At 37.0% G+C, this 17,571-nt stretch overlaps 1 protein-coding gene across 11 annotated transcripts in view; it reads right to left on the bottom strand.

Annotated features, from left to right (window-relative positions):
* The window catches only part of LPGAT1 (lysophosphatidylglycerol acyltransferase 1), a 162,937-nt gene that overhangs the window by 57,370 nt on the left and 87,996 nt on the right, over positions 1-17,571 (bottom strand). For 7 of the 11 annotated variants that reach the window (XR_011975502.1, XR_011975503.1, XR_011975501.1 and 4 more), the window contains exon 7: positions 13,836-13,942. Coding sequence is in view for 7 of the 11 variants with exons in the window: in XM_072647894.1 (XP_072503995.1) it covers positions 13,836-13,942 (107 nt within the window). In the remaining 4 variants the exon portion in view is untranslated. The other 4 variants (XM_072647898.1, XM_072647900.1, XM_072647893.1 and 1 more) reach the window with 2 other exon arrangements.

The following is a 17,571-nucleotide window of genomic DNA, read 5'->3' as shown; positions in this document are numbered from 1 at the left end:
CCATGTCCTTTCAACCTATTTGTCCCTGGCAGATGTCCTGCCCCACTTCCACCTATTGCTCAGGGGACTGTGATCAAATCAATACTACCACTGATTCTGTAAATTGTGACTACCCTCCAGACTCCAGTGATTTCCCAGACTCAAACAGCTCTACTTGGCAGCCACTCTGTGGTCTATAAACTTCTCACAGTCTATTTTTAACAGCATACCCAACATTTAGCACAGGGCCAGGCAGATTGTAAGACCTTGTCTGCTTGCTGATACCTTGCCTAATTATACCTAGGCTTCTGAGAATAATACCTAGTAGACAACAACTTAATAGAATAATACTCTTTCCTTTTAAAACAAATTCATTTGGAAATCCAAAAGGTTCAAATTTTAGGGACCGGTTATATGATCATTCGTATTTCAGAATTAATATTTTTTTTAGTTCTTCTGAGGATTTGCTAACTGTTTTTGGTGAGCAGGTAGAAGGAATTATTTAGTACTTAGGAAATCAATTATCAGGGGGTTGTGGGCCATACTGCTATTTTCAGAGGGGGTCCAAATCCTTCTGATCAAGGGATGGGGCAGTGAGGTGGCGCAGTGGATGGAGCTCCAGGCCTAGAGTCAAAAAGATCTAAGTTCAAATTCAGGCTTCTACAACTACTAGTTGTTTGACCCTGGGCAGGTTACTTTACCCCAATTTGCTTCAGCTCCTCATCAAATGAGAAACCAACTCTAGTATCTTTGCCAAGAAAACCTCACAGACAAGTCTACGAGGTCTTGAAGAGTCAGACATGACTGAACAACTCAACAACAATGTATTTAATCCAAAGAACAAAAAGAATCTGGCCATCCTGGCCTTTGTTTGGCTTCATGCTGAACAACACGCTTACTGGCATAACTAAATAGATATTAATTATTGATTTGGGTGACATTACTAGTACCTCAAGCCACTGGTGATGTGTCCCTTGCCTCTGATCTAAAAATGAGTATCAAGATGACAAAGAAGATTAGTCAACATCCTGAGAGATAAAAATTTATTGATTTATATCATATATCAGCATGTTATGATATGGTCACACCTGGTCATACAGCTGACTTTATCTTATAGCCAAAAGAGGGGTTTTTTCCTTTTAAAAATACATTTTTTTTTCAGCAGGAACAAACTTTTTTAAAACAAACAAATTCATATTTAGGCGGGAATTAAAAACAATGGCTTTTTTTCCCCCAAACTCATGAGGAATAGGGCTGGTCAGCAACAGATCTCTTCATGCTTTAGCATTTGCTTTCAGGCTCCTTCTCCCTAATTGTTCTCCACCTTTCACAGAAACATCTACATAAGACAAAAATCCCATCCCCTCTCCCCTCACCTTCCCAAAAAATAATGGCCTAAATCCTTACCCAAAAGAAGAGGTAGACTGACCTGAACATCACACTCATTGGACAGATTGTGCAACACGCTCCAGTCCACTTAAGAGTTTTCAAAGGGCTCACACGCATAGACTGTAACCAACAAATCTCACAGGTACTTCAAGTGTTCAAACTTATCTGAGACACACATTTATTACTTTATTTGATTTTGATTAAGGAATGTGAAAGTAGATGAGTAAAATGAGAAAAGTAGTGGCCAATAAAGTTCTTCAGGAATAGTTCTGAGTTTCATCTTTCTAAATCATAAGATGGTGCAAGACCACCTTTACATTAGTGTTCTCACTTTAATGCCCTTGCCTAGAAAGAGGAATTTTTGTGATGAGAATTCATTTTCCTAAGAACTCTGAATGGAGCAAATGTGAGAAATATAAGACAGTTAAAGAGTCTAAGAACAAAAGCAAAAATGCACTTTTCAAATCAAGGATATTTTGCCATCTGATCTAATTCGGTGTGCCTGGGACAACCAATTTACAACTTTTCTGTTACAAACTTCCCTCAAAATCCCAATGTAAAAAGCAGCCTCCCCCAAACAAAACTCATGCAACACCAAAACACCTCATTCAACTAAGAAAAATTAGAAGCACTTTATCTTGAAAATCAACTTTATTTTCTTGCACAGTTAAAAAAAAATAGAGCCAGCTATTAGTTTCTGTTGAGAAAAGGTTTTTTGTTTTTGTTTTTTGGGGGGTATTAACACCAAATTTCTGAAAAGGTGATCTGGATACTAAAATCATTTAAAATGCATTAATAAAACAGATCCACATGTGACCAGCCCTTTACAAAAGTTAAATAGTCACAACAGCCTTTACATTCATTCTTATCATACAGAACAACATGCAAATAACACACCAACGAAAAGGGAAAGGTCAAACAGGCTAAAGTAAACAATATGGCATTAGGAAAACTAAAATCCATTTTATAAAATAAACACAGTTTTGTAACAACAACCTTAAAAGAAATGTGTTTTAGTACAATAGTGGTTCAATGTATAACTGTTTCATTACCCAATTATAAAGCAGAAGTTACTGTCAAATGCATAGACTCCTTAATATGTAAAGAATTTGTGCATCACAGTTATTTGTTCAACAGTTTTACACAATAAAAATAAAGCCATTCAAAATATATGTGTGCATACTTTGCAACTAGAATACAAGTTTATTTTGCTCTTTAAACTGTTTTAAAAAAATACTAAATGTAAAAATCCACAAATATGTAATTTTGCAAAAAAAAAAAAATCAGTATCGCATCTTTCATATGGCTCCAGTCACTTTCCCCCAAAAGTCTAGCACCCTCAGTTTATTTCCAAGGCCCAGCTCCTAATTGTTGGGGATTGGTGCAAAATGAGTGAAGTAAAGCACCAACCAATGACTGCTCCAAAGAACTCCCCAGGTTTCTTTGCGATTTAGATAGTCCCCACTTAGGTGGTTTTGGTCCCAAGCACATTCTGCTTTATTCACATATAAATTGAACCAATGTACCTGTGGGCTAAGCCCAGCACTTGACTTTTCCTTTCTTTTTAACAGAGGTAAGGTTTATAGCACTGCATGGCAATAAAACAGATCATTTTTACCTTTTGCTCTATGTGAATACTACATGTAAATACTACATGTAATACTACTGGTAAAAGTACATTTCATTTTCATTTAAGAAAAATAGAAAAAAAAAGAAAAGAATTTAAATCTTCCTATTTAGCAGTGCAAATAATTTTTTCTTAAATATCAACACAAATCCAACTCTTACTTGTCATGATTGAAGATTATTTATTATAACCAAGTTTAAATATTACAGAAGTGTTCAGTGAAGTGATTGTCAAAAAAGAAAATTACTAAGACAAATCCACATGGGGGAGAATGAACATTCATAAAACAAATCCCCCAAAAAATTAACAATAGAATGATGTACCGTAGAAGTTTACATTTGGTGATTTAAGGTTTCAATCTAATAAAACAGTTTGAGAACAATTTTAATACAGCCAACTCTTGGTTATTCAGGAACTGATTTATTCAGTCTGTGGATTATTCAAGTTTGTAGTTTCTCCTCTTTTGGTTGCCTTTTACTCATCTCACTGCTCAACAGCACATTCACAAATATATGACCAGGGTAACTACAAATCAAACCAATCAATTTTGAACTTGGTAGCATTTCTGTTTACAGGTTTGAGTAGAGAGGAGACTGAAACTAACAGATACAGGAGGATTTCTAGATTATTTGTGAATTTCAATTATCCACATAAAGCCAGGTAATAAACAAGGTTTGGCTGTAATGAAGAAACTACCCAATCATATAGACTTGAACATACAAGCTATCTTTAAAAAAAGATCTATTGTCTAGAAACTCATAACTACATGTAGCAAATAACCTGTTTCCCCTTTATTACTTGCTTCAATTTGCCCCCCAGCCTCCACTGGATAATAGGTTTCTCCACAGCAATGCACCTAAAACACCAAACAACTAATTCTAAAAGTTAGTCAGCAGGTGTATTTAGATCACTTTTGTAGTCACTGAAACCAAGTTACTGGTCCTACCAATAGAAAGCAACATTCAGGATTGTTGGGTTTCTAGAAGTACACACTGATCTCTGCTGAGGCAATCTAGGTGGACCAACTGAACTGCAGAGGAGGTGAGGCTCTACAGGCTAACTTAACTGGTGAGCTCCAAACAACTTCAGCTAGCACAGTAACTATTTCCTATAAGCTTTGTAATGCTTTCTCTTGATAAAATGTGAGTCCTTTGAACTTCCTTCCCCTTCACACAAAAACTACACTGCAAACTGGAAGGTTTTATTCAGAATTTGGTTTTTGTCTTTTTTTTTCTTTAAACAACAGAAAACACCCTGATTACCACATAAGAAGCAACACTGATTCTCCTTTTGGATTCTTTAGTGCAGGTAGGAGAATGCCACTCGCTGAAAAGGAAACTACAATCAGTGCTCTAAAATAAACATGTTTTACAAACAAAAGAGAAAGATATGCTTTAAAATAATTTAAAAAGTTATAGGGTCGACTGTATACCCGTCTATACACTGCCCATACTCACCACATAAGTAACTTACACACCTGTTTGACCCAATACTATGGAAAAGTATTATATTCCAGGATGGAGCTTCTTTGATGTGTGCAATCATTTCAAGACTGCAACTATTTCTTTATAGAAAACCTTTCTTTTTTCAACTGAACATCAAAGGATTTTTTCTAAATGGTCATATCTACATTACTCTGGAGGGAGAAATCAGCAGAATAACCACAATACAGATTCCTTTAGAAGGAATGAGGATCTACTTGGGGTCACCTGTATCTGAAGGGGGCATGAACAGAATTCGTTCTGTACTCCTTTCATTGGGTGCCTCTAGGGTGAGCTGGGCTTCATGTGTGCACTGTCACTGTGTATGGGCACTCAATAAAAAGCTGAGTTTCAAAATTTCATCTAACAATGAACACTTCCCAAACTAAGCACATCAACATTTCTGCATTTTACCAGTAGCACTATTTCCAGTCAATGAGGTATTTCAGTTACTGCGTTATGTTCTTTGTTACATATGCACTGAGTTACCTTAAAGGATGAAGATATTGTGGACTTATATTTGGTGTTAATTAACCTTTTCCCCACAAAACTGAGGGGAAATTCACATTGTTGTATTTTTTTGGTTTACTTTAAATGGAAAATATTTATCTTTATTTTTATCTTATAGACTGCCTATCAAAGTTGGTATCAGTGTAATTAGAGGCAACAGGGGAATCTATCGCCAACAGTGCAGAACACTACAGTTGATTTACCTGGATCTTAGTAATTTTACAATTCCAAACCACAGCACCTGGCAGCTGAACATCTGGCATTTAGACTATGTATCAATGTAGCTCCTTTGTAGGAAGAAGTTGGTTCTATCACAAGGTAAATCACACAAACAAGATGACAAGAACTATATTTTCTATCAATCAATAAGAACCAGACTACTTTAAAAGCTTTTGGAAGAAAGAGGCTGAATTTGCATCAGCTTGCCTCCTAGTTAACTTTCCTTCTCCAGAGACTAGCAAATATTTTTGATATGGTGACAATAGAGCTGTTTGTGCAGCTATCTAGAGGGCTGTTTGTACCTTGTCACAGGAGACCGAATCACTTCCCATCATTTTAAGCCAGTGTTTGGCTGTAGCTATTATTTAGTTTTCTAATCAACTAAGTAGTTTATTTTCTCCCTAATGAGAACATGCAGTTGTCTGGCATTAACTTGTTTTAACCATCCCCAAATGTTTTTAATATTAGTTAGCACATCAAAATGGGAAAAAACCCCCAAAACAAAAGGCTTCTTGAGCTATGTAACTCTCATATCAACAATAGTGTGGTACCCAAAGCATTACTGTGCTGAAGAGTATCAGCCCTCAAGTAAACCTTCAGAGGCAGCAATGCCTCTCAAGAAACCCACTTACTATAAAAATTCAATCGATTTCAAGTTGTAAGACTTCCTTCACTGTATTTGCATCTCTTAAAAGTGCATTTTGCAAAAGATAATGATTAATCCATGAAATGTATTCTGAAGATGAAAAATTTAATGACAAGATATTTTTTCACTCCCTTGGAAATGGGAAAGCACTAACCTACGTAAACATGATGGTGGATGATAAACTCAACAAAGTAGAGACTGAGATGGCCAGGATTGATTTCTGTTGTTTAAGCACATCCTAGTACTATTATGCCTAATGAGCACTGGCTTTTTCCACAGAGAATGTGAGATACTACTATATTTCACTTACGTGTTTAAGAATGGTTTGTTTTTGTTTCTGTCTTAAAATAGGAAGTGATGACCAAGATAGAGTAATGCAGGAGGCCCCAATTGCTCCCATAAATGTTAGTGACAACATAACTTCAATTGCTGGAAACAAGGGATCTCTAGAACACTGTGCTAGTACAGACTACTGGATAAGAGGAAAATTGAGCTTCCTAACCATGAACTAAGTTTCCAAGTATATTCAGTGGCAATATAATTTCTCTTAGTCTTCCAGGATGACATTATGATAGCCTCTTCTCACAATAGCATGTTTGTGGTACAGTATACCTTTTAAAAACATGGAAAGTTCTTAAAATACATTAACAGGTCATTATATTACTGATCCTCACTTTTAGTAAAGTTTTAAAATTTTCCCAAAGAGGGATAAAAATTAAACTGGCCAACCAATTTCCTTTACTTGCGTATATTCTCATTTGCACATGTAATATAATGCACATTTGCAAAAGCCTACACTCTTATGGTGTCCATAGGTCCCATTCAACTCCTAGAATAGGCAATGATAAAAATACCGTAGAATGTTGTACCACATATAGCCTGATAAAAATGCTAAGGACTGTATGAAAAATAGCCACATGTTGTTGAGTGTCATCTCCTTAGAAACGGCTTTCTTCTGGCCCTTTAGGGGAGGAAAAGCTCCTAAAAGAATAAAGCAGAAATGTGAATCAATTTGCGTGGTGGTAGATTTCCTGGAATAAGTCATTGCCAAAAAAAAGAGTTGGTACAACTAAGAGTTTAATGAAAAGCTATCTTTTTTATTTTGAGGCTATCTTAAATAATCAATCCCTCCATTTATATAACATTTTACCTAATATTTTTGCCAGGAAATAATTAAGGGAATTATCTGTCTTCTCTTTCAAAATATAATATTACTTTGTGGAAAATATTTTAATCACATAAAAGGAAGGAAGATCAGGTAAATAATGTAAAATTATTTTCTGAAACAGAAAGGCACTGTCACTTGAAAGTCATTATTTCATCACTTTCATTATATTCTAAATAATTTTCAACACTGATGCTTGTCATTAATCTTACAGACAATGTGAACCACAGAAGTACCTGTTAATTGTAATAAATATATAGCTTAACACCTTTAAGATCCATAATCCATTACTCAAAAGAGGCTTCCAGGATTCCAGTATTATACAGGAGATAGAGAGATCCTGTTTAGCTTTTCATTTCCTTCAACCATCATGGTTCACCCATCTATCTCTGGTATCTATCTTCCATTAGATTAAGCCCCAAAAATGGTAGGTCCAAAAATGATTTTCAGAAGTGGCAGCCACACTGCTTGGGACAGGTGCTACAAAAGAATGCTGGACACGCAATATTTTGATCTCAGTAGAATATTGCAAATTTTCTGTGTGGCACAGTAGACAAAATGTTGGGCATGGAGTCAAGAGCCCTGAGTTTGAATCCTAACTTAGACATATGACTAGTTGTGCTGACCTTGGGCAAGTCACTCAACTTGTAACAGCCTCAATGTCCTCATCCTGAAAAATGAGGATGGTAATAGCACCTATGTTATAGCATTGGCAAGAGGATCAAATGAGAACACGTGTAAAGTGCTTTGCAAAACCTAAAGCTAGTTATTATTTTGACAACTGTCCAATTCCCCTTTTCCCCCTTTTCAGTTTACTTAAAAAACTTCTATTATATACCTACTAGAAGAAAAGTACCTTAAGGTAATTTCATTCTCTCCCTCTCTCTCCCCTCACACATACACATATATACATACATGTATGTATTCATGTGTGTATATTTATACACATACACACACATAAAACATAAAAACATTAAATAAACATGTACACACACACTAAAACCAAGTAGACTTACGGTAACAATAAAATGCCCATTTTACTAATTAGCATATGGTGACTATAACTTTCAATGTTTCTTATGTATTTGGTTCTTCAATGACAGCTAAAATATTATGTATTTGAGAACAGATTTTATCTTTGGATCCCCAGTGGCTCAGGAAATAAGCTAACGGAATATTCTGATTAGCTTATGAGGAATCCCCAGAAGAGGCTAGTCACACAAACGGGAAATAGTAGATAAAATATGCAGTTCACCATTTGCTATATCTTAGAGTTTCAGTGGAAGTTAATCAAAACCATGGCTTAAGTGCCAATTTAATAATACGAAGAAAGCATTGTAGATTTTCTCCCCCATTGTGTGTCTAGCAATTAAACTAAAAATCCTAGCTCTTGTAGTAAGCCAAAGGTTTTAAAAAATGCATGATTTCATCTGTCCTTTACCATGAGGAAAATAGGATCCGTAAGACAAATGTCACAGAGTCTGCTGTCATTCTTTCTGACTTCTGCACTTGCTTGTTTTAAGTTGAAAATATGTAAAACTGTCTGTTCACATGAAGTTCTATATTCTTAAACAGAGCTCCCACCCCCAAATAGTGACAAAGTGTCTAAAAGCTAATTTAAGAACATAGAAATACAGTGCATAAACAATCCAAAACTGTTAAAACTTTGGCTTATGGACCACATTTAACCTGGAAATATATTCCCTGTCACCTTCCAAAACGTGCTGTGCCTCATGTTTTTTCTATTTCTGTTAGTCACTCAGGATCAAACTTTCAATGCTACTTCTGGCTACCCCTTTTCTTAGACCTCTAATCATTTCTGCAATCTCTTAGTTTTGCTTCTTATTTTCCATTTCTATCATAAGCACTCAAGTTCAGATACTAGTTATCTTCTCACCTAGACTGTTGAAATCTTCTTTTAACCAACTTTTCAACCTTTAATCTATCCTATATGTCCCTTTGCAAGTTACCCTTTTAAATGAGCAGTTTGAAAGCTGCTTCCAAAACTCATTTAATGCTCCCCATTAATCTCCTCTGAATGTCTTCCAAATAAAGTCTAAACTCACTAGAAAGCATCCTGTACCCTCTGAAACAAGTCACCTTTCATCTTATTTCCTTTGATATATCCTAGCTGATTGGATGAGCTGACCTTCTATGAAGGTCACGCTACACCTTTCTACCTCTGGGTCTTTGCTCTCACAGGATCTAATGACACCACTCCCTATCCCCAACCCAGGTCTCTTCAAATTCTACTGTTCCTTTATGGGCCAGTTCTCCATGCCAGATTGCTTAGAGCCAACCACCAAAACAATTTCATTTTGCAACTTGACAAACATAGAGTTTCCAGGAAGGGAAAGGAAATCATACTGATGCTAACAGACTTCTGAAGGAACTGGAGTATAAAATAAAATGATGTACACAGGGCAGGGGGACACAGAAATATCCTTATACAAGAGAATGAATTGGAGCTATTTACATATAATTTCCTCTAAAATTTAATAAGCTCAAAAATGCAGTTGAAGTCAACAGAAACTTTGGCTTCAGGTCAACAGAAATTTGATTAAGTTAACATGTTTATGACACCAATCATTTCACAAATCAAACTGTCAGAGATGGAAGACTGAAGAGGTCATTTAGCTCAAGTCCCTGAGACCTCTGAATTGCTGTAATTGTTAGGAAGCTGTTTCTTTGATCAAACCAGAATTCGCCTCTTTACAACTTCTATCAACTGCCTTCTAGAGTCAAACAAAACAAGTTTAATCCTTCTTTTAAATACTCAACTATGACACGTCTCTGCTAATTCTTCCCTTTCTTGGGTAAAATAGTCTGACAAATGATCCTTAAATGACTTTATCTTGAAACTCTTCATCATCCTTGCTGACTGGCTCTGGGTTTTCTTTTCTATGAAACATACCTTTTGGGAAAGTGTTGTTTAGAACTGAATACAATACTCAAAATGTCATCTGATTAGGGCAGAATAGGAGTGGATCCTCACCTCCCTTGTTTTGGACTCTGTGTTTCTCCTTAATGCAGTTTAAAATCCTATTAGTTTTTCTCTGTTACCATATCACATTTTTGCCTTGTACTGAGACTGCACAGTTGACTAAAAAAAAATCAGATAAACAATTATCTACCTTGCCAAGTTTCCACATACTTATGAAGCTGATTTTTTTTTTTATTTTTTAACTCAGGTACGAGAGGCTTCATTTATTAATATCAAATTTATCTTTCTAAAAGGATTATAGATTTGGTGCTGAAAAATTTCCATCATCTAGTTCAAGCTGCTTATTTTTAAAGATGAGGAAAACAGGCTCAGAGAGGATAAGTAACTAGTCCAAAGGCAACATTTCACAATGTGGTTTCTTTCCATTGTACACTTATGAGATTTAACCCAACCTTCAAACACGTTAAGATGTTTTTGGATTCTCTTTTAATCCAACATTTCAGCCATCTCTCATACTTTTAATTCATCTACAAATTTGATCAACATAAACACTAAATGTTATCTAAGTCATTGATAAAACTGTTGGGACATCACTGGATGGAACACAGATCCTTGAGTGCCACAGTGCACAAAATTTCTCTGATTTTCTGGGTCTATACTTTCTTCCAGTACTGGCTGCCTCTGTTATAGACACATACCCCTCTTTCCTGGCACTCTCTCCCCTTTCTGGAAACTTCCATGCCTGGAACCTTTTCTACTAGAACCTGCCACCTCCTACATAGCCTCACTAACTGGTAATGTCTTCTTGAAACATCAGAAGTATGAAATAACTAAAAAAACCCTTACACCTCCTATAAAATCTCCATCCCATATCAGCATCCCAAAGCACTTATGACAGAGTGACAGTGGGAAGAGCTGTCAGCTATAACTGTGTACCGTGTCCTAGGGATAACACTGTCTGCCATAGCCTGAAGGTCACAGTATCAAAAGCTTTGTCCCAATCCCTGATTCTATCCCTTCCACTTTTGGAGGTATCTCCTAGCTAGGAGTTGAGATGCTGTACTAGTTCTGGAGGTTTCAGCTACTGCTCTGATTTGGAAGTTGAGTGGATTGTTTGCTGGTGTTGTTATCTTGCCTTCTTCTTTCTATGTTTCCATCTCTGAGTGTCCCCAGTTAACTCTTGTAAATGTCACTAATAATACTCTACGCTTTGAACAAAGATTGGGGGGTCCAATTCTTCTGTGCAGCTCTCTTTTAAGTCCCCAACAATCTGGGACAAGGGAGACATTCCACTAGACATGACCTTCATAGCTGACATTAAACCATTAATGGGCCTAGTCATTCAACCAATTAGTATCCACCTAACTATGATTCTTAAGTAATTCAGATCCCCATCAAGTCCACGGGAACAGAAGGAAAGGTTGTCATATTCTGTGCTAGAATCTAGGTAAATTATGTTTCTAGCATTCCCCTGATTTATTTTTCTAAGTAACCCTGTCAAAAAAAGAAATAGGGTTAATCTGGCATGATGTGTTCTTGATGTAATCATACTGGCTCCATGTGATCACTGTTTCTTTTGTCTGTAGTTGAGTCGTTCAGTTGTGTCTAACTCTTCCCGACCCTGTGGGCCACAGCACACTAATACTGTCCATGTTTTTTTTTGGGGGGGGGGGGCAAAAATACTTGAGTGTTTTGCCATTTCTTCCTCCACTGAATTAAGGCAAACCTAGATTAAGTGGCTTGCCTTGGATCACACGGCGAGTAAGTTCCTGAGACAGGTTTTGAATTCAGGTCTTCTTGACTCCAGGCTCAGTGCTCCTATCCACCACACCACCCAGCTGCTTCTTGTCTCTGTGTCTAGAAAATCCCTTTAATAATAAAATGTAGAATTTGGCTAGGAACTGAAGTGAAACATACTATTGATAATTGGCAGGTGCCATTCTTTTCCCTTTGCCCCTCTGCAGTCCCGCAGTGTTTCTTCTGTTTCTGAGCATTCGAAAATCACTGATGATGGCTCACTGATCACATCTGCCATTTATCTCAGCACTCGGGGATGAAGCTGCTCAGTGTCCAGTGACTTACAGCTCATCAAGTGTACTTGTGTGGTTTTAAACTCTCCTTCTTTTCTTGGATACTGGCTCCCTATTGAGCATTTTTGTTCTGTTCTTTAAATACTTTAATTGCATTTGTTCAGTTAAGACATGAAGAAAACTCAACTGTAGTGACTCCATTTCTACACAATTTGCTCTTTATTAGGTGTGAATAATTCATTCCAATAATGTACTCTGCAATTATGTATGTTAGGAAACACTTCTGTATTTTACTTTATTAATAAGGAAGCTAAACTATTCTTGCTAAGAAATTCGGTTTCATTAATTTCATTGCACAGAGCTACTGTCAGTTGTCTACAGGTGCTGTCATCATTTATAAAGACTAAAAAAAAAGTTTTACTCATTTGTCCATCTATTTAAAAGTCACTAAATTCTAAGGTTTTAGGCAATCTCACGAAGACCTGACACTTTTAATAGCATGTCCAGTGAGTTTCTTTGATCTTAGACTTCTTGGTTAAGTAGAACAAGTCTATCATTTGTGCCTTAGATTTACAATAACTTTGGTAGAATGCCTTACGCTACAGGAAATGGGAGTGCTTTCAAACACTGAAGTGGAAACATGGAAAAATAGACTTATCTGAAAAAAGAATAAATCAAGGCTATTTTGCCCCATTCCCCACCCCAGATTTTTACGTTTATAATTTGAGTAGTTGCCCCTAGGTAAATGTGGTACCCAGAATTATCCACTGTATGAATCACTGACTACATTTTTCCTAGGGTGAATAATTGAAAAATTAGCATACAACTATGTTTTCCTATGAAAAATTAACTAAAATATCATAATCAGTTTATCTATTCAATTTAGAAAAAGATTTAAAGAAATATAAACATTTAGGTAAAATTAAAATTCCATTAAAATAAAAAAGATAAACTTCAACTGCTCTCTATCACTCTTTTGTCTCCTTGGCTTTCTTCCTCTCAAATGAGTAAAACCTTTTATTTATGTTTCAGGCATCACAGCTCAAAAGTTACCCTTAAATTGGCCAACTCTGATTCTCCAGGGCCTCAGGGAAACTTGACATAAAAAACCCTTAATAATCTGTTTCTAACTTTGCTTCATTTAGCACTCCCACCACATGCTCAGTGTTACTATTCATCTAACCCTTCTATCCCTATTTGTATTAGAAAACCTTTTCTTTGCTTCTTCCAGAAGAAAGGAGAACATCAGTACCTTTGATAACAAGCATATGGGATGACTTTGTGCATCACTATAAAATCCCTAATAAGGTCTCTTTCTACTTAGGAAAAAATTTCCTCGGTAGAGATTTTTTTTTACCAACTTACCCTCTCTAAGTAAGCAAGCTTTTGAAGCTCAATCACTTTATGCATTATTTTCCATAAAAGGTTAAGATTAAACATAAAGCAGCTTCCAACTCACTATCAATATGTTTCTTAAAGGGGCTTTACCTTTTCTATTCTAACCATTTTAAAACACTTTTCAACCAGATGGCTTGTAAACAGAGGTGTACAATCATTCAAAGAGTAGTCACCTATTGGAGTCAGTGCTATTATTTTGACAAAACAGTGCTATTTATTACTTATCAATGATCTAGGTGATAAAATGGAAACCAAATGCACTCAAAAATGTGATCAAAACTAAGGTGGGTAGAAAAGAGTAAGTCTAATTCTTGATACATAATGGTCTATTACAGAGCAAAAGATTTTAAGGGAACTGTAAGTATTCAAAGCATTGTTATCTACTTAATTCATCTTTGAGCAAAATGGACATATATTCATATGTAAGTTTTCTGGAGAAAAGCTCACCTGTTTCATAAAAGTGTGACAAGAGGTCCTCCTTTTCAATGAACCGCTGATAGAGCCAATTAACAAGGGCATCACTCTCCATAGGGACATCTTTAATTGGAAAAATTCTAATTGGAATACAAAAAATATATAAGCCATATCAATTCAAATGTCAAAATCATTTAAGTTTTCCCACAACACTTAGGACGCCTTTACAAACCAGAGACACCAAAACCACCACCTCAAATCAAAGCGAGTATTCTTAATATTTATTAATGGTCTATATTTGGGTAGAATCCATTTGGCTATTTGCAGAGAGATATACCTATCCTCAAAAACTCAGGTTTTTACAATGACATTTATGATTAAGATTAATAACAAGAGCAATACTGGACCGGATGATTATCATGGATGAAACTGCTGCCTACAATTGCCACAATTGACATAACAATGATATACCCAAAATTTAAGAATAATATTTTCAATATTTGTTGCCACACCAAATATCCATGATCTCCTAAAGCTATATGGAATGAGAAAATCTCAAAATATAGAAATCAAAATAATTTCACTAACAGTATCCCCCGTCATCCCACCTGTTCCTGGAATTGTGCCAAAGATGATGTCAGTGAGCCTACAGGAGACATGCTCACATTCAATTACATAAAGTGGTTGTTTCACCACCTGTATATACAAGAATCTGCACTAAATATAAAAGAATAATAAAGCAGGATAAGACTTGTCCCTAAGTTCATTTATATCAGAACTCTATCAAAAATAGGAAGAGAACAAGAACAATGATAACAATAACTGACAATTGCACAAGACGCTAATTTTTACAAAGTTTATATGCATTATATCATTTGAACATCCAGACAACCTTGTGCGGGGGAGGAGCCAAGAGGGCGGAGTAGAAAGATACACATACGCTTAGCTCTCACCCCACAGCCCATAAAATACCCATAAAGAAGAACTCTCAACAAATTCTAGAGCAGCAGAAGCCACAGAACAAGTGGAGGAGATTTCTGTTTCAGAGAGACCTGAAAAACCGACAGGAAAGGTCTGTCTCGCACGGGACACGTGCCTTGGCCGCGCAGCACCAAGAGGAGCAGATCTGAGCAGGTTTCAGGGACGGAATCTCCAGCTGCAGTGCAGGTCCCTTAACCCACAGGAGCCAAAGGTCAGTGAGAGGGTCTTTTCCACTGGCTGAGAGGGGACTGGGGTGTCCTCATAACTCAGGCCCCCTCAGGAGGCAGCAGTAGAGGCAGCAGTGGACAGGGGCTCCCAAAGCAGACAGGAGCTCGGATCCATTGTTGAAGGTTTGGAGGCCCTGCCCTGACCTGAGCAGCTGAACTTAATCTCACACTGAATAGCAGCCCCACCCCTGCCAAAAGCCCCTAAGGCTTGGGAGCAGCATTTGAATCTCAGTCCCCCCAAGCTGGCTGGGCTGAAAGGGAGGCGAGGTGGTTGTGGAGAGGAAACTCAGAAGTCAAGTAACTGGCTGGGAAAATGCCCAGAAAAGGGAAAAAAAATAAGGCCATAGAAGGTTACTTTCTTGGGGAACAGGTGTCTCCCCCCATCCTTTCAGATGAAGAAGAACAAGGCACACTGCCAGAGGAAGTCAAGGCCTCTGCCTCCAAAGGGAACTTAAAATGGGCTCAAGCAATAGAAGACCTTAAAAAATAAGTTAGCAGCTTACTAAAGGAAAACCAAAAAAATGCTAAGGCAAATAACAACTTTAAAAAGAGGCTAATTGGAAAAAGAGGTCCAAAAAGCCAAAGAGGAGAAGGAGCTTTTAAAAAGCAGAATTAGCCAAATGGAGAAGGTTCAAAAGCTCACTGAACAAAATAATTCTTTGAAAGAGAGAATTGAGTCCAGGGAAATGAATGACTATGAGTTAAACCAAGAAGTTAGTAAACATAACCAAAAATTTGAAAAAATAGAAGATGAGGTGAAAGAACTCACTGGAAAAACAACTGACCTGGAAAATAGGTCCAGGAGAAATAATTTAAAAATTATTGGACTACCTGAAAGCCATGATCAAAAAAAGAGCCTAGACATTATCTTCCATAAAATAATCAAGGAAAACTGCCCTGATGTTATAGAATCAGAGGGCAAAATGGATGTTGAAAGAATTCATCGTTCACCTCCCGAAAGAAACCCGAACAGAGAAACTCCTAGGAATATTGTGGCCAAATTTCAGAGTTCCCAGATCAAGGAGAAAATACTGCAAGCAGCTGGAAAGAGACAATTTGAGTACTGTGGAAATACAATCAGGATAACATAGCATCTGGCAGCTTCAACATTAAGGGATTGAAGGCTTGGAATGGAATATTTCAGAGGTCAAAGGAATTGGGATTGAAGCCAAGAATCACCTACCCAGCAAATCTGAATATAATACTTCAAGGGAAAAAATGGTCATTCAGTGACATAGTCGAATTTGAAGATTTCATGTTGAGGAAAAGACCAGATCTGTATTTAAAAATCTGACTTCCCAAGACAAGAATCAAGAGAAGCATGAAAAGGTAAACGGAAAAGAAAAATCACAAAAGACTCTCTAAAGCTGAACTGTTTACATTACTACATGGAAAGAAAATATTTTTAACTCTTGAATCTTTTCTCAGTATCTGGGTAGTTAGAGAGATTGTACATACACACACACACACACACATATACACGTAGATAGATAGAGTACAGGGTGTGTTACATCAGAAGAGATGATATCCACATACACACACAAAAAAATAAAATAAAAAAAAATCAAGGGGTAAAGGAGGAAAATTCCAGGAAGAGAAAGGGAGTAATGGAATGGGGCAGGCTATAACTCATAAAAGAGATAAGAAAAATCTTATTCAATGGAGGAGATAAGGGAGAAGGGGGAGGGGAATAAAGCTCCTCTCCCCACGTGTGGCTGAAGGAGGGAATAACATGCTCACTAAATTTGATATGAAAATTTATATTACACCACAGGAAAGTAGGAGACGAGGTGACAAGTGGAGCGAGGGGAATGTTAGAAGGGAGGGCAAATGGGAGAAGGGAGTCACTAGAAATAAACACTTTCAGGAAGGGACAAGGACAATTGTAGGGGGGAAAAATAAGGGAGGTTAGGGTAGGTCAGAGGGCAATATAATTAGTATTACACAACATGATTACTATGGAAGTCTTTTGCAAAACAACACATATTTAGTCTGTATTGAATTGCTTCCCTTCTCAGTGGGGCTGGGGAGGGAGGGGGGGAAGGAGAGAAGTTGGAATTCAAAGTATTAGAAACGAATGTTGAGAATTTTTATTGCACATAATCGGGAAATAAGAACTACAGGGATAGGGGTATGGAAATTCATCTTGCCCTGCAAGAAAAGAGAGAAGATGGGGATAGGAGAGGGGTGGGGTGTGATGGAGGGGAGGGTACATTGAGGGAAGGAGCAACCAGAATGCAAGGTATTAGGAAGTGGGGGGAGGGGAGTGATGGGGAGAAAAATTGGACATGTTACAAAGTGAGGTAAAAGCAATTAGTATTAAAACAACAGACTGTGCTCTAAATCACTATTGATTAGAGAGATGCAAATCAAAACAACTCTGAGGTACCACATCACACCTATAAGATTGGCAAACATGACAGAACAAGAAAATGATAAATGCTGGAGAGGATGTGGGAGAGTTGGAACACTAATTCATTGTTGGTGGAGCAGCGAGCGCATCCAACCATTCTGGAGAGCAATTTGGAACTATGCCCAAAGGGCTACAAAAATGTGCATAC

This window comes from Notamacropus eugenii, chromosome 2 (genome assembly GCF_028372415.1).
Source record: "Notamacropus eugenii isolate mMacEug1 chromosome 2, mMacEug1.pri_v2, whole genome shotgun sequence".
Classification (NCBI taxonomy): domain Eukaryota; kingdom Metazoa; phylum Chordata; class Mammalia; order Diprotodontia; family Macropodidae; genus Notamacropus; species Notamacropus eugenii.
The sequence above is the reverse complement of the archived record's forward strand: the minus strand, read 5'-3'. Positions and strand labels throughout refer to the sequence as shown.